This window comes from Lissotriton vulgaris, chromosome 1_1, assembly GCF_964263255.1.
Source record: "Lissotriton vulgaris chromosome 1_1, aLisVul1.2, whole genome shotgun sequence".
Classification (NCBI taxonomy): domain Eukaryota; kingdom Metazoa; phylum Chordata; class Amphibia; order Caudata; family Salamandridae; genus Lissotriton; species Lissotriton vulgaris.
In genome coordinates, this window is record NC_141685.1 from 2,092,801,637 (window position 1) to 2,092,824,616 (window position 22,980).

The 22,980-nt window shown below is 45.4% G+C and overlaps 1 protein-coding gene across 1 annotated transcript in view; it reads left to right on the top strand.

The window, feature by feature from the left end:
- ANO2 (anoctamin 2) overlaps window positions 1-22,980 on the top strand; it is a 1,660,301-nt gene that overhangs the window by 1,359,147 nt on the left and 278,174 nt on the right. The window contains exon 15 of the mRNA XM_086939055.1: window positions 13,096-13,170. Coding sequence (XP_086795181.1) covers window positions 13,096-13,170 — 75 coding nt within the window. The remainder of the gene's footprint in view (window positions 1-13,095; window positions 13,171-22,980) is intronic.

Below are 22,980 nucleotides of genomic sequence, written 5' to 3' on the forward strand. Positions count from 1 at the left end.
ATGTATGTGGTATTTGCAAATAATTTTGCGAATCCCACATATTCCTTATTTGCGAATCGCAAATTGAGATTCGCAAATAAGGAATACCTTCCCATTAATTCCTATGGGCTAAGATGCCCTTAGGAATGAATGGGAAGGCATTCTCAATTTGCGATTCGCAAATAGAGAATCGCAAATTGAGAATGCAATTTCAAGGTTGCCAGAGTGTCAAAAGGACACCCTGTTGCACCCCTGAAATGTGCATTTGTGCACAAGTGGCCCACATACATGCCCTAAGGGAATGTATGTGCACCACATGGCACTTTAAAAAATGCTAAATAGTACATTTTTAACTGAAATCGCAAATTACCACCAACTTGAAGTTGGTGGTAATTTGCGATTCCTTAAGGCCAAATCGCACTTTCTTATGTGCTTGTTACATTGAATTTAAGGAATCGCAATTTGCGATTCCTTAAATGTAATCGCAAAATACTGAATCGCAAAATTTACGATTCCTTATTTTGCAAGGGTTTTTTTGTGTGCTACATTGCACACTGCTAATTTGCAATCGCAAACGCTGAAAGTCTGTGAATTTCAGCTTTTACGATCGCAAATTGGCTTCATGCCTATGGCCCTGCGACTCCTAAATAGCGATTCCTTAAAATCACTATTAAGGAATCGCAATTCCTTAACTGGATGGATGTGCCCCATAATTCATACTACAGAAGAGTGGTTCGGTCATTAAAGATACATTATGCGGTGTACTGATTATTTGTAATTCATTCCTCACTGTGTCAGCGAGTCGAATGGTAACGGTTGTTATGGGAGGGAAAGGAAACACCATTTTAAAATATTATATCGTTGCTAAATTCTAGTCACAATTCCCAAGGTCAGAGAAAAGGTACAATAAACCGAGAGATCCTTACAGCAAAAGTTTCATAGTGAGCATATTCAGAACATAACATATAGAGATTGAGGAGTGTTAGTGCAAGTAATGTTTTCCTCATGCAATAAACATAATTTTCGTGAAAATCATTCTTACTAGGCGAAATATATGTTACTGGTCGTTTGCGTGCAGATTGTTTGCAAGAAATAGCTTGCCTACCAAAATCATGCAAGATGCTGTTGGGAGACTTGCTGAAGCAGAAAAAACTCAATTCCACGTCACTCATCAGTTTTACAATTTCTATCAAACGTTTCTTCAACAGACATAATCACCAACATTTTGTAAACCAACAATAAGTATTTTGCTTGCCTATAACCATTCTTTCCCAAAGCTTTTGTGTACGGTATAGTAATAGGACATGGTATCTTTATATATTGAACACCTTCATTTACGTATCTTTTAGAGCAAATCAATTCCTGGCATAGGCTCATGCAGCATATAATACAAAAAAAATATCTTTCCACTAATTTTTACTCAAAACATTTTTGGGGAGATGCCAGTCCGTGATATTGAAAGTTATTTTAACTGCCTTCGATAAAAAACGAGAGAAAAGAATGTAGGGTTTGTGTTTTATAAGGCAGCGCATTAGGTCTTTTTAAAAATATATAGTGAGTTAAAACCACATCCAAACACAACAGCCTCAGGAAAAGGTGGAATGAAGTTCATAAGGCACATTGGAAATTAATTTTTGAAGAGCTGTCCTGACTAGATTAATTAATGTGAAACACCAGCCATCTATATTTGTTTAACGTGGAATGAGCTTGTCAGAAACGATTACAACGTTGTTTATGAGGAGGAAATTACAGTACCGACTAATAGGTGTCACGGAATAAAATTGCCAATTTGTACGTTCCAGGGCCCGGAGATGACTGCATTGTCTAATGACCCGAAGCAACTAAAAGCTACATTGCAAGACACTGTTAGTCTAAAATTACACTCCAAGCCCAGGTTTTCGATGTTGAAGAGTTTGTCTGGAATTGCTTCTCAAGATTAAACTTTGAAGATATTGTAAAATCGTCTTTGGTGACGATAAACGGTTGACGCAGAGTTGGCAAACACGTGTCCATTGGCTGAACATTTTTTCAGCAATAGTTTTTAACTATTTAGACTGAAACCTCTGTTGGAGTCATAAGTGTTTGAGTCTTCAAATCTATTGCTTTTTGCACTGCCGTTGAAATTTTGTTTTTGCAGAGCATGTGACAAGACCACATAGGGAATGCATATTTGAAGTAGAAAAGATCTAACAAACAGTGTAGTCACCATCATCATTCTCTCCATTCACCCTTCTCTCCATCCTTCCCGTCCCTTTTCTTTGCTCTACCACCCTTTTTCTTTACTTTACCCTGCCAATCACACTTCCTCCCATTCCTCCATCTTTTGCTCATCCTTCCTTACCATTCATCCATCCTTGCTTACCATTCGTTCATCTTCTTCATTCCCTTTGTCCATCATTCCTTTCCATGAACGCATCATATCCATTCTATTCATCCTTCCTTCCTGTTAGAAACCACAAGTCCTCTAAAGGTGAAGTCACAGCAAACCCCAACTTAACCTTTGCTTAACCCTCCAGCAGCTTGGCACAAAGCAGTAAGGCTTAAATTAGAGGCACTGTATAACATATTTATGCAGCACTCCAAACAGTAATTAAGTAAAAGCACAACACAAGAAACATCTCACATCAATTTAGAAACAATTAGAAACATTTATTACATTATTTGAACCCAAAAAGATAAAAATCCTATCATAAGAACCAGAGATATGTACTTCAATGTTTTAAGTAAAAATAGTGCCTAGAAGTACAAGGCACCACTATGGTTATATGGTCACACAGGACTGAGCCAAAGTCACAAGTTCAGGCAACCATAATGAAGTGTGGGCTGAATACTAGGACCAAGTTAGGCCCACTGACCAAAGTCCCTGAGGTTCTGCTCAGAAGGCCTGCCAGCTAGCCCTTGGAGTCAGTCTGGTGGACCTGGTATAAAGATCCAAGCCGAGTCCTTTCTATCAGGCAAAAGGGCACCAGAGTATCAGACCTTCTTGCAGCGCAGCACAGCAGTCCTTTCGCGACTTCCACTGGTCCAGCTGTGTTCTGGAGTTCCGTCTGAGGGTCTATTATTTATACCTGGTACTCACTTTGAAGTAGGAGAAAGTTCTGGAGGTATCCACCCCAAGAGGTGTTTGGAATTTCCAACCTCCCTGCCCCAACTTTCAAACCTTTTGTGAGTGTGCTGAGGCAGAGTCTTTGTGATGTGCAATGACATTTGTGAGTCCCCATCGCAGCTTTTAAATACTCCAAAGGGATGCTTCTCATATGTGTGTGGAAGTCATGTACAGATTGTAATTGTCAATAATATTCTCATTAAGAAAAAGTGCGTGCGCATGTGAAACATCACTGGTTACAGCTTCAGTGAGTACACGGTGGACATTTCCTTTACTTAAGAAATATACGGAGATCCCACAAACACAAACCAGCTACAAAAGTAAAATGCATGAACATTTCCACAAGCAAAAAAAGAGACAGTGCTAATTTTTTTAAATTTGCATTACCCCCTTTCTAATATTTTGAACCTTCTATTTCATAAATGCATGTGTTCCAACTCGGAATGAATAGTAAACAACTAACCTCGAGTATAGGTAGCCAATTTGAATTTAAGAATTACGGAGGAGGCCGCTGCCCCCAAAACTCGTGCTGCCCAAAGCGGACCGCTGCCCCCTTTGCTACGCCGCTGTCTACACAACACAGAGGTCATCACTGAAGACTATTAATCCCAGGCCTCGAGACTCATGTGGCTGCTAACACGTTTTGGTACATACTTCCTTTTGCCAGACAAAATGGGATTACAATCCAAGTGCATATCACCTGTTTACTCCCTTATTTGTAGTAGGGGTAACCAGGTGCGAACCCCAAGAGAAAACACTGCCCATATGCTGTTAGTTCTCCATGGAATAGATGAGATAAACCATGACTATGTTATTCCCAATTACGAGGTGTCCAACTTGTAAATCGATGCAAATTGTGTTCCTGCTAATTTGCAAAACCTGCACAATCACAAGCAGTGGAATGTGCAATCTGCATCTAATTGTGCAAGACTATTCGTGATCGGGCCCTTACTGTCATACCCACATAGACTGGATGCTAAGGATCGCATCACAGCACTGATCTGTATTCGTCTTTTTGCCACTACCCCGAATCTTTCGATGGGACTTGTAGCACTTTACACAACTCCTCAATAAACAATTTAGCAAACCTCTCGAAAATAAAGCATTATATGAAATAGTGCACCTATCGTGCTGAAAAAGCCAACAAACAAAACAAATCGGTCTTTTTTCTCAGAGCCCACCTAAGATTGCACTTCTGGAAACATGACACTATCACATATCCTTATAGGAGATAAGGTCTTAGGATTTATGATACAATTTTGACTCCCTATACCTTTATAAGAGGATCCTATTTGGTAGAATAATGCATGTTATCTAAACTCATTCTTGGATTAATAAATGGGGCTTGGAGAATAGAGCTCAAAATTATTTCAATTTTTACAAATTTCAAAGCTTCCCTGCCCACTGGCTTTCTTCCATTTATTTTTAGAGTTTCATGATGTCAGAGTATGTAGCATCGGCCAGAAGGATTTTCAAAATACATTTGAGAAATATGAAAGTAAATTTACCATGCCCTATCAATTACCAATTAGGTTGTTAATGATTTAAGTAAGCGTGAGATTGCTAAGGGACAGAAGTTAAACATATCTGTATTGTAGCTGGCTTTCTGCATATGTATCTAACAGCTTGTAAAAATTGCCATGTTTATATAGAGCTAATAAAAATTCCCCTCTGCTAAAAGGAACTTATTACACACTGTAAGAAATTGTTTCCAATGACCTTCTGCCTGAGGGCTGGGATATTAATCTGAGCTAATGAATTTTTGTGACAAGTTTCCAAGGTTATTTTTTCTCTTTTGTTCTTTTCAGTGTGTGTAGATGTGGACTGGCTTCTAGATGTGATCCCTGTAAATCACCTAAATTACACAGCCCTGATTGTAAATTATTTGAAGTGCTGTATCAAATATGAATTTAATTTTTGGAATAGCCAGCTATATAGTGGTGTCATTGACACCAAGGAGGATCTCCGACACATCTATATCTCGGAATAAACCAGACAGTACAGTAGATTACCTCATCACTGCAGCCACAGGATAATGAATGAGACGAGCACCATTTCTATGGTTGTGCATAGATTCCTACAGTTTACTTTGGTATTGAGTTAACTTCGGACCATCTGATGAAACAATATTAAAGGGAGGGCACCGCCTACATTCTCTCCTCTTATGAATCGTAGGACTCTTCCCTAGATGCCAACCCTAGATGCATGTTTCTTCTCATTCTATTAGAATTTCCTTGTATAACTTCTGAGTGCGTTTGCTAAGGGGTTTTCCAATTTCCTTTGGCCTCTATGTAAGGAAGGTTGGTTCCTACAGAAACAGAAGTCCCCTACCATGTTCTTTTGATAGAACATACTTTCAGAATCCTAGCCATACAAGAGGTACAATCTTTTCTTGGCCTTGGAACCCATTCTGCAAAAGGCAAACATGTCCGCCTTGTTTTCCCTCATGATATCTAGTTGAAGCTAAAAGAGATTCAGGAAGAGACTCACTATATCACAGCGGGCCCTTTGAGTTCCCACTGTCACTTTGTCTTTATCACGGACTAGCAGCCCGTCCCGACGTTGTCCGTGTATGAATTGCTGTCGGCCAGTAGTATATTGTTTTGTAGGATTTCGTTTTGATAGCATTTCTTATCTGTGACAGGCCTGTGAAACGCTCCAATTCACAGTGCACTGCTGATGCACTTAAGAGTGCGCGTTCAGTAGTGTGTGAACTCGAGTTTCCCTACTTTGTTTTTCCTTGCAATATTATATAGCGCGAACTCGACAACATGGCATGAGCACAATTTACATTACAGAAGAACACGTCCATTTGTGGTAGGCACGGGGAGACAAAGCGATTTGCCTGGAATCACAGGATGTTGAGCTGATGCAGAGATTCGAACGTAGCTCCTCAGCTCTAAAGTTCACAATTCTAGAACTTGTGGTGGGAGGTGTGTCTAAAAGTGTATGTCAGTGCAGGCCGTCAATGAGAGAGACCTGTGCAATTTTTCAAATCGGTGGTGAAAAAATATGAGTATGTTGCTGGAGATGTGGGCCGCCGTGCCACCAATGTACTTACCGGGGGAGGGTAAGCACCCATTATTCCGTAACTTTCTTTCCGCATACTTTCATTACGAAAGTACCATGACTCCGCAATGCCATTATAACGCATGGCATTAGATTTTTTATATGCTTTTACCACGCATACATTTACAACAACATTTGTTGTAAATGCATGAATGGTAAAAGTATGTTTTTTTAATGTTTGGATTAGGTAAGTATGGGTATAGGGGTATATGTTTTGGGGTACTGAGGTATATGTTTGGGGGTGTTTGGGTATTTTAAGGGTTATGGTGTGGGTTTGGGTATCGGGGCACAGGGGAATTTATAGGGTTCAGGGCTAGGTTTGGGTTTTGGGGTACAGGGGTATTTTTAGGGTTTAGGGATAGGTTTGGGTTTTGGGGTACAGGGTATATTTATAGGGTTAAGATGGCTTAGTGTTTAAGGGTGTTGGGGTATTTTAAGGAGTAAGGGTGGGTTATGATTATGGGGTGCAGGGGTATTTAAAGGGAGCAGGGTGGACACCCGGAGCTGGAATGTACAGAACCTGGGAATAAAAAACAATGAAATATTGGGCACAACGCTCGCTTTTTTTCCGGAATCCCGCGACCTGCACATGCCCACGCCCCCAGCACACGCCCACAGCACACAATATGAGACATGGCATGAAAGGTGGAATGTACCACACGCCCCCAGCATTTGTCACCCCTCAGCACACGCCCACAGCACAACGTAGACTCGCCCACAAGGGACTACTTTGCTGGCATGGTTCTTTTACCTTTTAAATGTATATGGTGGGCGAGTGCATAGCCTATGTCCTTCTGCTGCAACTGCCCTTTCCAAAGCTGTATTGGGTGTTGTGATTGGTGCTGTGGTTCCTGAGATTACCCGCCTCAAAGGTGTGGGCTCTCTCTTTATTATATTAGTATAGATTTCAGTGCTAATGCCTTCTTCGCTATTGTTGACTTGAACCACCACTTTTGACCCTCTCGATCACACTGCTAATGTTGTCCCTGTGACATATTTGGCTCTCAAGCTATGTTCATTCAGTCCTTTGAAGGTGATGATTAGGCACTAAACCCAGCAGCCACTTTTCAACTGCGTCCCTGCTTTTTTAACTCCCAGTGGCATGGGTCTTTGTATGAGACCGCTGAGGCTATCATGTGCAGCCGCGGCCTGTGCAGGTAAGCAAAGCGGGCCAAATGAGGGGGATTCTGACGGACGATGACAAGGGAAAATTAAATTTATAATTAATTTTCCCTTGTCATTGTCTGGCGAAACCCCCCCGCCCCCCACCTGGCCCCCCTGCCTCACCGCTTTTACCTGCACGGGCCGTGGCTGATCATGATTTATATGACCTAGGCAGATAATGTAGCCATTGTGCTGTTAAGTCCCTGGAAATATGACGCCACAGTCAGTTTAGTGCCAATCTGTTTGCCCCTTTCTTACCTCCGCACGTGTGCTGTACTTATGCTTTTTTACCATGCCCACCAAGTATCTAATTGGAGCTGCTGGTTGCAGGAGGGGCCCATCAGCATGCATTTTTGGGAACCAACACTTATTTTTCTTCATCAGACTTTGATGCAGAGAAAATGTGTGAAAAATACACAAGGTGGAAAGGGAGTTGAAGAGAATGAAGGAAAAAACTGTGCCAAAGGGAAAAGCAAGAACCGGCAAAAGTGAAATAAAAGGGCAAGGTGTGGCTGGTGATGTGTTAAAGTGCTAAGAGGTGATATCAAGTCTAACATGCCTTGGCATTTGGCAGCATGAACTTCAGTTAATGCCCTCCATGAGATTCTGAGCCAAATGTCGGGCCCCAACACTTATTCTTTTACCGGTTTAGCACTGTGGACAACACATCCAAGGCACCAACGGAGGCAGGAAGAATGGACCAATTATGGGTGGCTTTGATCTCTATTATAATAGATGATTCCAAGTGGCGGGAGGAGTAATCACATCACAAGAGTGCTGTTCTTTACCACCTGTAAGGAAATGCCTCTTTTTGCACGATCACCCCCAAGGTTTTAGACTGATACTGTTGGGTTTGAGTGCATTGAGGCTTGCTAGCCAGACGTCAGTGTTAGTGCTCTAACCCCTTACAAAATTTATGTTGAATTGACCATCCCCAATTGGTATAATCTAACTGACTTATTGTCCCTAGTATCTAGTGCCAAGGGTCCAATGGGGCATGTAAGACACAGTGTCACCTCTGGTCTACAGCACAGGTTGTGCCACCCTCTTTATAAATAAATCTGCCCTGAGGAAGGCCTATGAAGCCCTAGGGCGGGGAGCTGTATATTATCACGTAGGGTATATACTTTTAATATAATCTAACAGTAAAACCTCCAAATTCTCGTTGTTACAGTGGAAAGTTTAGTAGCCTCATTGGCTAACACAGGGTTACTGGCTGACCTCTCACCCTGGTTAGCTTCTGAATGGGACTAACAAAATGAGTACTTCAAGGTACCAAATAAATTGTGGCATTAATCCCAGCTTTATACCCAAATCAAATGTAATTAAATGTTTAAAGAAAGGCTACGTTTTAGAAAGTTGCCACTCTATCGCCCAGTTTGTATAGTCGCCTTGCATAGTTGCTGGCCACCAGAGAGCCTTCTGCACTTCTGGGGAGTAGTGTGAACGATTCCCACACACAGAAACAATAGAAGCCTACAACAAGGATAGGTGTTACATCCCTCTTGCTGGAAGTCCTTCAGGATGTTCGCCCAAAAGGCGAGCTTCAAAGGTGAAGTTGCCATTGGTGGGTAAACGGCAATCACATTCCTGAAGGGTTGCCCCTTTGTTCAGGTAGACAAGCTGGTGGCAGGAACAGAGAGGGGAGATTAGTGCCCAAGCCAGTTTTCCCATGGGCGTGTAGCCATAGGTAGCCACACCTCTAGGGTAGGCTACCGAGCTCCTAACATCCAAGGAAGGGTCGGACATTTTGGCAGTGTGCAAAATAGTGCACTCTGGGAATGCTAGATTGTACACATAGCTGGAAGTCGTCACAGAGCGGGAGGGATCCCATTGGCTACAGAGGGCATCATCCTTCCCCCAAGGCCATATTCTAGACATAAATATGGCACTCCTGGCACCCTGAACCTCTGATCACAATGTAACTGGAGAAATGACCAAAGAAGGACTGCCCGTGCTGACCCCTGGACCTGGCAGGAAAGGCTGCTTCAAATTCTAGATTGCACCTGTCACACCTTGGGCTAGCAAGGGAGGACTGTTTCTCTGGCTCCTGGGAAGTCACTCTTGAGCCTCAGAGCAAGTAAGTGACTCCAAGGGTCTTTTGTTTGACCACCTGGAACCAGCACCAGGGCCATCATAACTAAAGAAACCCAATCTAGCAAGTCAGTAGCCACTTTCTATGAACTACCTCTGGGTGACCTAAAAGACCGATCCTCAATGACTAAAAATTGTACCTGAGTCTGCTTGACCCCAGGGTATTCTCTGCAATCCAGATTGGTCAGCACAGAGGACACTCTCCTTCACAAAATGATACTGGTGGACCTGCTTTGAATGGAGATCAGTAGCTTAGCTGCAGCTGACTTTCCACTAACTCAAATAGGACTTCGAGGGACATCGATCCCTGTGGCCAAAGGCGCCCCACCTTACTCGCGGTCTGAGGTACACCCTCATAGACAGATAGACCCCAGAGCATCTTTCAGCATCCTCAGCATCCTGCTTCCCCAGCATCAGAACCACTTAATTGAAGTCTATGCCAGTCTTGTCACAAAGTGTGGAACCGGAATTGAGGCTGCTTTGGTGGCCAAGTAACCGTCCAAATACCCCTTAATGGTTCCCCTGATCAACTCCCTTTTGGGGCTGGTTTTCCCCACTCAGGCAGGAACAGCCAAATTCAACTCTTTCAAACTTTTCTAACGTTTTTAAACTTAACGATTACCAATGCTTGTTTGTGCTTTAGACTAGAAAGCTGAGATTTCTTTACTTAAAATAAAAATATTGTTATAAATGGGTTTCTGATTGATTCTATTTTGTCTGACGTTCCTATTTCACTGTTAGATGCTTCTAAATGCTTAATACCAGTTTCTTTGTTTGAGCCTTGCTGCACGAAGCCACAGCTACCCAGGGTTGAGCAAAAAGGTTTTACAAACAAGCCTGAAGGGACCCAAGACAGTGTTACTAATGTATTTCATGATAAGGTCGCAAAACCATACAATTTAATATACCTTGGTCTGCACACCACCTCCAATTGAACTGGCAGCACTGGGTCATATGTACTTATGCATGCCTGTACTTTGCAAGTGTTAGCCCATTAAACCAACACCAATTGGCTTTGCTTACAGTTGTTATTGAAAGATTTCAAGTAGATTTCATTATTTTTTATTGACCTCTTTAGCTTTTAATTCAGAGAAAACTATAAACTCTCCTTTATCTTTGATAATTTATTCAACTACACAAACAATGAGCTCATATGAGAGACTCCATTAAGTTTGCAAATATGTCTTCACTCAAGTACAATGCCAGTGTTGATGCTGTTCTCAATTATGAGCACTTCTATCAGGGTTTATTGATAACTAGACCTCATGTGACCTCAATATCAAAAGCTGTTTCATATTCCTTACAATCAGGCGCATAGTTTATGCTACAAAAGGCCTGGAGGCCACCCATGAAAATTATTCATCATATACATTTATTTATATGCTTATTCCTTCCAAGTACCCTGGCATTAGCTTTTTTATTATACTCTTTCCAGAATTTAAGGAAGCACATCCATTTCCAGATGCTATATCGTATTTTTGCCTCATAATTCTAGTTTATAAAGAACAAACAAAGCAGTTCACTAACGCCTTGAGACCCAAATTGGTGAGTAGTATCGCTGTACAAGAAACCTGATTGATTAATTTGGGCCATGCAAATGACAAGTCTATCTTTAAAAAGTCAGGGCATTGCATAAGGAATCAGGGCGAATGTGTCCACTTATCATTCCGCTCATTACATCTGGGTATATTGGTATATTGGCATAATCACCAAATATTCAAAAAGCTTTATATGTTTATTATTTAAAAGTCAGTGTTAGAACACCATTTATTTGCATCTACTTTTGCATCTTTAGTTTGTACCAGATAGATTTGGCAGCATATGTAGTAAAGACAATCACCTGGAGTGTTTGTGTTCATGGAAAACTGAATACTAATGTGGTTTTGGGAAGAAGTATATGAACTATCCATATTGATTTTAATACATTTACAGTGAAGGACCATTTTTTTTTCTTCTCTTTACTTGGGACTTCAGCTCTTCATTACTCAAGCAATTTCCTTTTTTCAGAATTTACAGATCTCCTGAATCAAGTGCCCGATGTAGTAGGATACAGGTCTTGAAAAATGGTCTCAAAGTTTGTGATGAGATCTATGATCTATGAACTAATTGATCGGTTTGCAAAATATCCAGTCTCACGGTGTCACAGAGTGACCCGACTATTAATATTAATTAGGCAGGAAAATATTTGCACTAATTTGTGATTGGCTATTATCACATGAATGGTGGTCTCATAATGTCAAAATCATACTAATGTCAACCTAGTCTCTAACTTCAGTGAATCCAATTTCTTGCTTACTAGGAAGGAACAACTTATATTTGTTCCACTTTGTGGGTGAATTGTCTCTTGAATACTAGGTTTGACTTGATTATTTTCACAAGGCCCAAAGTAAAGAGAATGTAAATTAATAGCTGATAATTTTTAAAAAAACCTGTTTTGCACACACGTTCCTAAGAAAGTTTATTCGTGTTTGCCTATTGCTGGAAACCTTCACTTAAGTGATTGATTCCCTTCTGGGATTGCATTTCTATTCAAATGCAAAAGACAATACTCCGGACTTTTGATATGACTCTGCACCACATACTATCCGCAAAATACTTTTCAGAGTTCAGAAGATTCATGAGTCTGACAGCTTGCTTTGCTTCAGGTATTTTCACCTATTCTGTGAAGCACCAACAGGATGCAAAAGTTAGATGTCTCTGATTAGGTTCCAAACCCAACCCATCTTGTGAGGGAGAGAAGCCTTCACATGTACAGGTTGAACATCATGCAAGTACAGCCCTCTGTAGCTCCTAGACGTTCTAAGCCATTTAGTGGCATCCTCTATTTGTTAAGGAAAGAACTGATTATAAACCCTCACAAAATACATACACTGACAACTTTTATTAAACTCAATCAGAGGTACTGTGGTCGTGAGAAAGAGACTTTGAAAATATGAATCAAGCTACTTTTCATATTGATGTGTAGAACTTGGTTGATATTGTGCTGTCTAAATTATTGATGTTTCAGTCTTTCACTGCCTGTCAATTAGTCAATTCAACAAAAGTGTTTAAAAAATATATATATATATATTAATATACTTTCTGTCCACATAGGTTTCCACTGGTTATTTAGAAATTGTATGCCGAATTATTGCGTATGATGAGCAATGGGCACTGTATAATACAAAGTTACAATTTGCGACAATAAAGGCCTTGATTATGCAGTTAACTGTATTAACTAAATGGAGGTTGCTAGACATTAGTTCTACATAATGGATATAAACACTGATTCAAATGCAAGGATATACTATAAAGATACTTCGAGGGACGACATTTTGTTAGTATAACGTTGGGATTAGTATTTTACAATGCAAGTTGTACTAACAAAGTAACTTCACTCTTACAAAAATTTGTGAAATATAGTTTATCAAATATTATCTTGTCTACGGTATGATTTCAAGAGAAGAAAATAATTTTGACATGTTTCCCTTCCTTTCCTATTCTCTCTTATTGTGATCGTAATATTATTTTCCTGTCCTGGAAGAGGTCCATGTATTTTGTAACGAATACAAATGTCACATAACAATTTAACAGCACTATAAAACACACAAAAATGCAATGAGCGTTTGCAGGATAATCTCAGCTTTGCTCTGAGCGATGAGCTTTTGCATGATAATCTCAGTTTTTCTCATATTTTAACACAGGCTAAAAAGGAGAAACTGACCTGGAGAGACCGCATTCCTGCCTACTTTGTGAACTTTGTGTCCATCCTCTTTATGGTAAGTAAAACATGTTTGTTATGCTTCTTGTGGTTCTCACTTTTGTTTTGATGCTACCCAAGCAGCTTGACTCAAGCCATATTTCACCAAGGCTACTGAAAAATAAATAATGAAATGTATTCCATTTTTGTATGTAATCTAACTTTAAGGGCAGCCACCAAGAATTTGGGAAAAAAATCTACATTTCTGTGGATTTTTACAGCTCAACAAAAAAGGAAAGTATGTGTTTTGGAGGGAGTGTATTTCTTATTAAACTAATTTTACCTTACATAGTTACACAATCACAAACATATTTTCAATATAAGTAAAATACTATTTGGCTTCAAGTGGCCTATATACATTTCCCAGCAACATATATATATTGTTCCAAACAAAGTGCACCTGCCAGGATTCCTGGCCCAAGGTAGGTGGTGCGAAATTTCGGCAAAGTGAACCGGCAAATAATTTCACACATATAAAGAACAGATATCCGTGCTCTCAGGAGGTGCCCAAGTGGAATTTATTACAAATTGTAACGCTGTTTTGGTCACACAAAGGGTAAACAAAAATGTTTCTATATATAGTCTCGAGTAGAAATGAAGAAGGGACATAGAGTTTGTTATATCTCAAATCATGATGTTACCATGGCAGCCATTTTAACATGTTCAAATATTTCTATATCTATATATATATATATATATATATATATATATATATATATATATATATATATATATATATATATATATATATATATATATATATATATATATATATATATATATATGTGTATATATGTGTGTATATATGTGTGTGTATATATATATATATATATATATATATATATATATATATATATATATATATATATATATATATGTATGAATATATTACCTATATATATATGAATATATTACCTACTGGCAGTCGCCAGTAGGTAGTTATAGTTATGATCTATTATGCATAGGAAATCCGCAACATTCTATTCCCAATAACTTTGGCGCCGATTGATGAATCTTTGCGAAATTTTCCAAACTTCTGGCCAGCTGTGGTTCACTCCTATCCTGAAAGTTTCGGGGTGATTTGTCAAGTGGGGGCCAAGAAAAAAGGGGGGTCCGAAAAAAAAATTTCCCCATGCAATTTCCTTTAGGACCTTTAGCCACAGCTACAGCCCGAACGGCTGAACGGAATTACATCAAATTTGGCATAGATGTAGTCCTCAGTTCAGACTTTTGCCTTTTGCTTAAATGGTGTCAATCTATTCAGTAGTTTCTGAAAATTTTGCAGTTAAAGTCATTTAAATATCTATGGATGTGTTGGATCCGGGGAGTGTGCAAGGATTGTCATCGCACCATAAGCTCTCCCTTCTGATCACGTGCTGAATGCTAATTGGCTGTCAAGTGGTTGTCAACATTCGAAACCGGGAACTGTTGGCAGCCATTTTGTGCCTCAGTAGAAGCGAGGCTGAGAAAGTCAGTGGAATATGTGTGCAAAACAGAGAAAGGGGGCAGGGTAGAAATAATTTTACCCTCTAGACCTGCTTAGGGGGTCCAAGAAGGACCCTCAGGGCCCACAACTTTTTTTAAACCCTTCAGGTGCGTGTAGGGTGCGCTGACTGCCGTAAAATAAATAAAATAAAACAGAGTTTTTTTTAATAATTAGTCCCCGGGGGGTTAAATACCAGGGACAAAATTATTAAATTTTATGTGGGGCCCAGAGGGTCCCCCCAGCCTCGGGGATCGTCACCTCGTGGGGCTAAAAAGAAAAAAATGGGGAGAGGGGTCCAAGGTCCCCAAAGCTGCGCGGACCACCACCCCCCGGGGCTTTATATTTTGTGGGAGGGGGACTACGTGGCACCCCTCCTGGAGCGCTCAAGGGCCCGTTACCCCCTGGGGCTACAAAAAAAATGGTTGGGGGGGTTGCAAGGTCTCCAAAGCCCCGGGTAACACCACCTCCCGAAGCTTTATGTATTGTGGGAGGGCCAGCTCTTGCAGTGTCCTGGGGTGTCCATCCTGACCTTCCATAGCAAGGAAATCTGTTCTTCTTTCAAAATCTAAACCAGATTGCTTTTCCACATGGAGAGCTGCATGTTATAGCTCCCCATGTGGAAAAGCAATGCCAGCTCCCAAACGCGTAGAAGTTGTGCACCAAAGACACGGGAGTCGCGCACCCTACAGAGTATGAGTCATGCATCAAGCGCGTGCACACCAGGGGGCTGCACTGAGCGCTGCGCTGGGTACGTGACTTTTAATTTTACTGTAAAAAAATATCCCCTATCAGTAATTTCTAATATTCCCGGGGACCCTATCCCCGGGTCTTATAAAAAATGTTGGGGACCGAGGGGGGAGCCACAATACCCCCACGGTCCCGCCGGCTCCCTGTGTCCTTTGGGAGCCGACATTGCTTTTACGCATGGGGAGATGCTAACTTGCATGAGGAAAAGCAATCTGGTTTGGATTTTGAAAGTGAGAACAGATTTCACTGCAACTAAGTTTGCTATGGGAGGGCGGGAGCCGCGAGACACCTGCCCTCTCATAGCAAACAGCAGTGTCCCGGGGGGTAGGCACCCCGGGACACTGCAGAAGTCGGCCCTGGGGCATGGCGGTCTCCAGGGCTTTTGAGGGGTCCAGGCGGAGGGCCCCGCAGTCTTCTTCCCACAATACACAAATACCCGGGGGTGGTGGTTCCCAGGGCATAAGGGGGGTCGTTGAGGTCGCCATACTTCCTATTTTGCAGGAAGGGCCTTGGACCCCCCACAATCATTTATTTTATACCGTCGGCGGGTGGCTCTCAGTCTTGTATAAGAAACAGCAATGTTGAGAAAATCTTTCGGTAAGATAACAAAGGATTCTGAAGTCCATTTTCAGTGTTTTTGTTGTAGTTTGCAGGCGTTAAAGCGACAACAACTTCAAGTACGTCTTTGTAAATATGCCACTAAGTGTTGTAATGTCGACAACCTTGTCGACAACCTTGTCTTCCGTTTAAATAGGCAGGAAGTATTTATTGAAGTTCATTGTGAACCGTGACGCAACACTGTCTAATTGTGACCAATAAAGAATTGAATGAGTTGTGTACTTGTTTTGCTCGTAATGTGCATAGGGGCAGATTTACAAGTTCATTGCATTGTTATTGCATTACTTTTAAGATGTGAAAAGTGACTCGAAATTGGCGCAAGGGGTTTATAAATATGGTACACAGTGTTCATTTTTACTTTGTTGTCCTTTCTGCAATGTACAGGATCCAGGGTAAATATAACGGTTTCTGTACAGCTAGTACCTTTTTTTTTTTTTCACAACAATTTTATTGATAAAGATGAGCATATGAATGAAAGTGGCATCCCACAATCAGGACGATACCACCAGGCATTGTAGTTACATTCGCAGAATAAATCTGAGCGTCAAAGCAATGAGCCAGCAGAACCAATGGTACACGAAAACATCAACCCCATCTTCATCTTTTCCAGAATCTACCCACCCAACTCCCCGAACCCTCCCTCAACCATCCCTAACCCCATGCATGTGTGTGGGAACCATATGTATGGAAACTCTTGCCGCATCAAGTGTGTGTGTGGGAGTGGGCTTCTCAGGAGTAGACTGGGCTATAGGTCCTCCTCCGGTTCCTCCGGGGGATCTAGTGTTAAACCTCTGTAGTCCGCCCACCTCTTCCAAATCTTGAAATGTTTACGAGGGCATCCCCGTGCCTCAAAGATTGGCCTCTCCAGACCCATACAAAAATCTAAGCCTGCCTTCCACGCAGTCAGGGGGGGGGGGCCTCACCTCCTTCCATGCTCGGGCCATGTCCCTTTTGGCTACCATCAGCCCCAGGAGGAGCAGGTGACGCTTATAGGTATTACCACCAACCCCTTCTAGGATCTGCAGTAGGCCCAGGCGGTGGGTACGGGGAAGGGTTCAGCCCAACACCTCCGACAGACAACCCCATACACCCCTCCAAAAGCCAGCCAGTTTTGAGCACGACCACACCGTGTGGAGCAATGTACCCACCTCCGCCCCACATCTCAGACACTCCGGGGACTCAATCAGGCCCGCTCTCCACAGACGCTCTCGAGTATAATAAGCCCTGTGTAAAATCTTGAACTGTATGAGGCGAAACCGTATTGCTATAGCCGCCCCCCTCGGGGATTCCAATGCCTCCCGCCAGTCATCCTCATCCAGCGGTCCTATATCGGCCTCCCAGTTCGCCTTCAGCCGAAGAAGAGTGGAAGAGCAATGTATGACCATGGTCTGGTAAATGCGCGATACTTTTTTGTCTCCAAGGTCGCCCATGAACACCTTCGCCTCGATCGGGCTGAACTCTGGGAGCGAGTCAATATTAGTTATACTGGGCGTCAATGCATGTCGAAGTTGTAAATAGCGATAAAATTGAGATTGGGGCATACCAAATTCAGCACTAAGAGCCTGAAAGGACTTAAGAGTCGTCCCGGACATCACATGGCCAAGCTGCGATATGCCTATTGAGTCCCAGCCATCGAAGCCTGATAACTTAGAAAGTTCCGGTAGTAAACCGTTGCGCCATAGCGGCGTTTCCGCGGTCAGTCTACCCCACCAACCCATGCGGCGCAGGGCTTGCCTCCATATCCCAAATACAAGTTTAGTGACTCTCGGCAATGGCCGACGTAGCCGGGGTGAGTATAGGATGGTGTGGAGCGAGTTATCCCCCATTAATGCACGTTCTAGGGCGTATGCCGGATCTCCACCGTCACCATACCACCATTCATTTAGAACAAGGAGATGAGCGGCCTGGTAGTATGACCGTATATCCGAGGTGGCTAGGCCCCCACAGTACGTGGACAGAAAGCAGGTGCGCAGCGCCACCCTGGCGGCACCGCCAGCCCAAAGGAAACGGCCCAGTACTGAGTCGACCTGCCGAAACCATTGGGGTGGGATAGGATACGGATGGTTCTGTAGTTGGTAGAGTAGGCGCGGCAGTGCAACCATCTTAAAGATAGCCGACCTGCCAAAAATTGAAAGAGGCATTCTGGACCAAGTCTTAATATCCGTCTGGACCCGCTCCCAGACGGGCAATAGGTTACGTTCCCAGGCCGTGTCTACTGAGTTCGAGAGGAACACCCCGAGGTATTTCAGACCAACTGTGGCCATTCGCAGTTCCGAAGCCCAGGGATCCGTCACCATGTCCCCTTGTAGTACCCATAGGGTGGATTTACGGACGTTGAGGTAGAGACCCGACACCTCCCCAAATAGTTGCATGACCTCCAGGACACGTGGGCCGGAGTGCTGTAAATCGGTGAGGAAGAAGAGGACATCGTCCGCGTATAATGCAATTTTATCCGATAGTGTGGTATTCCATTCAAAACCCCGTATCAATGCATCCCTGCGAACTCTGGCCGCTAGGGGTTCCATTGCTAAGGCAAAAAGATAGGGGGAAAGAGGGCACCCCTGCCTAGTCCCCCGGCCAATGCGGAACTTCTCTGACACCGCCCCGGCGACTCGCACTGATGCCGTGACGTCTGTATAAAGCAGTTCGATATAGGACCGAAAAACCGGGCCCAGGTTGAGCCACGATAGCAGTGTAAACAGGTACGACCAGCTGACCGAGTCAAAAGCCTTATTGATATCGGCCAATAGCAGTGCCGCTTGGTCCCCCACGGCTCCAACAGCGTCTAGTGCCGCCTGTGCCCGTCTAATATTGTGTCGTGTTGCCCTGTGGGGCATGAAGCCTGCCTGATCAGAGTGGACTAGGTCTGTAATATACGGAGCCAGGCGGTTCGCTAGGGCCTTGGCCAATATTTTGGCCTCTATGTTGATGAGGGAAATAGGTCTGTACGAGTCATGGCTGCCCGGGGGCCTGCCAGGCTTCAGAAATACTACTATTTCGGCATGGCGCCAATCGGGGGGCAACGAGCCCCGCGTCCTCGCCACCTCAAGAACTCGGCGATAGTGTGGCCCTAGCTGTACGTGAAATTTCTTGAAAAATTCACACGGGTAGCCATTAGGGCCAGGAGCCTTACCCGCATTGAGCTGCCCCAGAGCGTCTCCCAGCTCTTCCGCTGTGAGGGGTGCATCTAAGATCTCCTTGGTCTCGTCTGATACCCGTATGGGCGGTAAGTCCGCGAAAAACCGGTCTAAGTCACCCTCAGGCAATCGGTCACAAGAGGCGTATTGGGCTTCAAAGTATGAGGCGAAGCTCGCTGCCAACTCGCTAGGGTCAGTCAGGACCTCCCCATTACCGTCTATAATGCCCGGCAGCACAAGGGGTTGAAAGTTGTGTTGGCACAAGCGGTGGAGCATGGAGCACGACTTGTCCCCCCACTGATACACCCTACTTCTGGTGGCCAGCCACGCCTGTCTGGCTTCATCCATCAAGAGGGACGCGTACGATTGCTGTGCTTGTAAAAGCAGCCTGAGCCCGATCTCATCTCCACCCTCGCGGCGTTCCTGTTCTAGGGTCGCCACTCGCTCAGCCGCCACCGCAGTTTGTTCCCGGCGCCGCCTACGGGCCTCCGAGCACCACGCGATATCCACACCACGCACGGTAGGCTTCATCGCCTCCCATACCACCTCCACATCCGCCCCCTCTATCAGGTTCTCCCGCCAGAAGTGATCTATGGTTTCTCGCAAATGTTTAGTATAGGCTGGCTGTAGCAGATGCCACGAGGACATCCTCCACCGGAATGGCTGCCGTGTACGCATGAGGTCTACGTTAACTGAGACTGGGGAATGGTCGGATAGGCCTCTCGGCAAGATGGCCGCGCTCTTCACCCTACTCAGGCATTCACGAGGTAAAAACACACAATCTATGCGCGAGAATGATCCATGTACCGCCGATAAATAGGTATATTCACGGGTCGCAGGGTGCATATGTCGCCAAGCATCCACCCAGCCCAGCCCCTCACTCATTGCATGCAGTCTAGTGGGTGGAAGGGAAGGGGAAGGAGATTCAGCCGTTTCCAGGCGCCTCCGGCGATCCATACACACATCCATTACGTCATTCCAATCTCCCCCAATTACTGCCATCGACTCAGATATATCGTCCCACACAGAGAACAGCCTCTCAGCCAGGGCCCATTGCAGGGGGGGGGGGGCGTACACACTCCCTAACACTATAGGTTCCGTGCCCACCTTGCCTTTCACAAACAAGTAGCGACCCTGTGGATCTATCCATTGTTTCTCATGGACATATGCTATCCTACGGTGTATCAATATGGCCACTCCCCTGGATCCCCGAGTAAACCCGGCATGGAAAACTTGTTGGTAACCAAACCTCTGCAGGCCCAGTGCCTTCGTGCCCATCATATGAGTTTCTTGGAGCAATAACACATCTGCCGCTGCTCTCTTACCCCATCGCAAAACTGCCCCACGCTTGATTTTGTCTAGCAACCCCCTGACATTCCACGTAACCACTCGCATAGAGTCCTCAGGAGTCCGATGAATCGAATCAGCCATAGTCTTTCGGAGTCCACCACATAAGCCCCCCACTCCAGCGCCACCCACCACGCGCCACAGGAATCATTATTGCGACACACACATGCACTGTACTATCTACCCCAGAGAACATCACCAACCCCCCGGCCCCACAGTCCCCAACAGTCCCAACCCCCAACTCAGCAGCCACAACCCTGACCGCCCGTCTCCCGCCTCCCCCCACCCTATACCTCAATGAACTATGAAGTATCTGTCGCGGTATGAGCAGTCCCGAGACCGAAACAGCGGGCTCAGGCCCACTCATACCAATGGATCCCAACATCCCAAAAAGGAACAGTGAACTCACCCCCTCCCCTCAGTGTCCCTCTCACAACGGGAGAGTGGCAGCCACCATTATGCAGTCCCCGAACCCCCCCCCCACGGCCTCATCTACCCTCAGTAGACAGTAGCAGTACTGTTACAAGGCCGCAATACAGCCAGCAATCCAGCAGGTCTCAGGCGACCAGGTGCGTCCATCTGGGATTCGCAGCATTAGTAGCAGAATAGGGAGCCGAGGCCCCGGAGACTTCAATGATCTGTGCTAGATTGTTCGGAGTCCTCGGTTCTAGCAGTGTGTTGCGTGCCATCGGCCGAGACCGCTCGCTTGCGTGATTTGGAGCGTTTGGTTCGGCCATGTCTAGACGATCGGTCTCGCTGTGGCCGAGGCGAGCCCTCAGGGGAGCCCGGATTGAGCCCTGGTTGCGGATTCGGTCTGACCTGTACCGTTTCATCGGTCCACCTGAACAAGTCTTCCGGCGTATCAAAGAATAGTGTCCGTGATTGGAAGATCACTCTCAAGCGCGCCGGATACAGCAGGGAATACTGTAGCTTAAGGCCCCTCAACTTCGCCTTGGCTGCCATGAAGGAGTGGCGCTGCTGTTGGACGAGTTTGGTGTAGTCAGGGAAGATCAAGATCTTCTGATTTTCACATAAGAGGGTTTCTTTATTTCTAGCTTCCCTCAAGATGGCGTCCCTGTCATGGTAGTTCAACAGCCGTGCGATCACCGCCCTAGGTCGCTCACCCTCGGGTGGTTTCTGCGTCAGGGCACGGTGCGCTCTTTCAATAATGAAGCATGCAGACAGCATCCCCGGGGGCATCCATGATTCTAGCCACTGTGTAAGGAACTGTTCCATGCCACCCTTCCCACAGCTCTCTGGAAATCCAAGGAAGCGGAGGTTGTTGCGGCGCGCCCGCCCTTCTGCATCCTCCACACGGAGCGCCGTAATCCGCTGCGCCGATTCCATCGCCGCCATCCTCTTTTTAAGGTTACTCACATCGTCCTCCACCACTGACACCCTGGATTCTGCCTCCGTGATCCGCGCCACTGCGTTCCTCAGGTCCTGGCGCAATAATGTTACATCTGCGCCAACGGCCCCTATCTTTGCGTCTAGCATGTCTCGTGACTGGGTTATGGCCGCCATAAGGGCCGCGTTATCCGGCCCCCCTCCAGGTGGGCCGCCCCCTGACGGCCCGGGGCCCCCACTAGGCCCGGTGAATTTATCGATGGTGACTTGCTTAGTGGAGTTGTTACCCCCCCTGGTCATGGTGGCAGAGGTAGTAGGGTCACTTGGCTGCCGCTGGCCCTTGGGAATCCTAGACAGGGCACTCCGGGTCGGCTTGTTGTTGGGTATGGCGCCGTGTGGACCTCAGTCACTGCCCCCACACCAGCCGCCAATGATCGTGGCTCGCCGTGACCGGTATTGCTCGTCTAGTCGGAGCGTGGACTCACTGCGTCACGCGCCACAGCGATGCTGTCCCTTCTGGTCCGTGGGCCCGGGGGGGGGGGAAAGGTGGGGGCCCCCACTACTCACAGTTGCTGCCGGAATGCTGCGTGGTCGCTTCGGCACAATCGCCGCCGATAGGGCTCTCCAGGGCGTCCGTCTCCCCTCTACGCTGCCGGCCTCTGACACCAGGCCGCGAAAATCGAGGTCCCGGCTGCGCTCGGGCCACCAGGCCGCCTCTGCCGCTCCGGTCAGTTCACCGCGTCCACACTGCCCTCAGGCTCAGCCAGGCCTTGGAGGGACGATTTGCCAGCAGTCTCTCCGCCCCAGGGCAGGCGGGGCGCCGCCGCCGTCTCCCGGCCACAGCCCGCTCCTCGGCAGCTCAAAAATCGAGGCCCCGGCTGCTCCGCAGTCCACCAGGCCGCACTTCGCACCCTGCCGCCCAGCGCCGCTCGGAAGCGCAGGATCGCCACCGAACACACCGGACGGTCACTGGCACCTCCGGTAGTCCTAGCCCCGTTTTGGCTGTGGGTCAGGGGCTCGGGGACCAGGATAAGTCGTCGGATCAATGGCGGGCCGGCGGGAGCTCTATCAAGCTGCAACCGCCATCGCCGCTTGCGTAGCCACGCCCCCAGCCAGTACCTTTCAACCCTACCCCTAACAGCTTTCT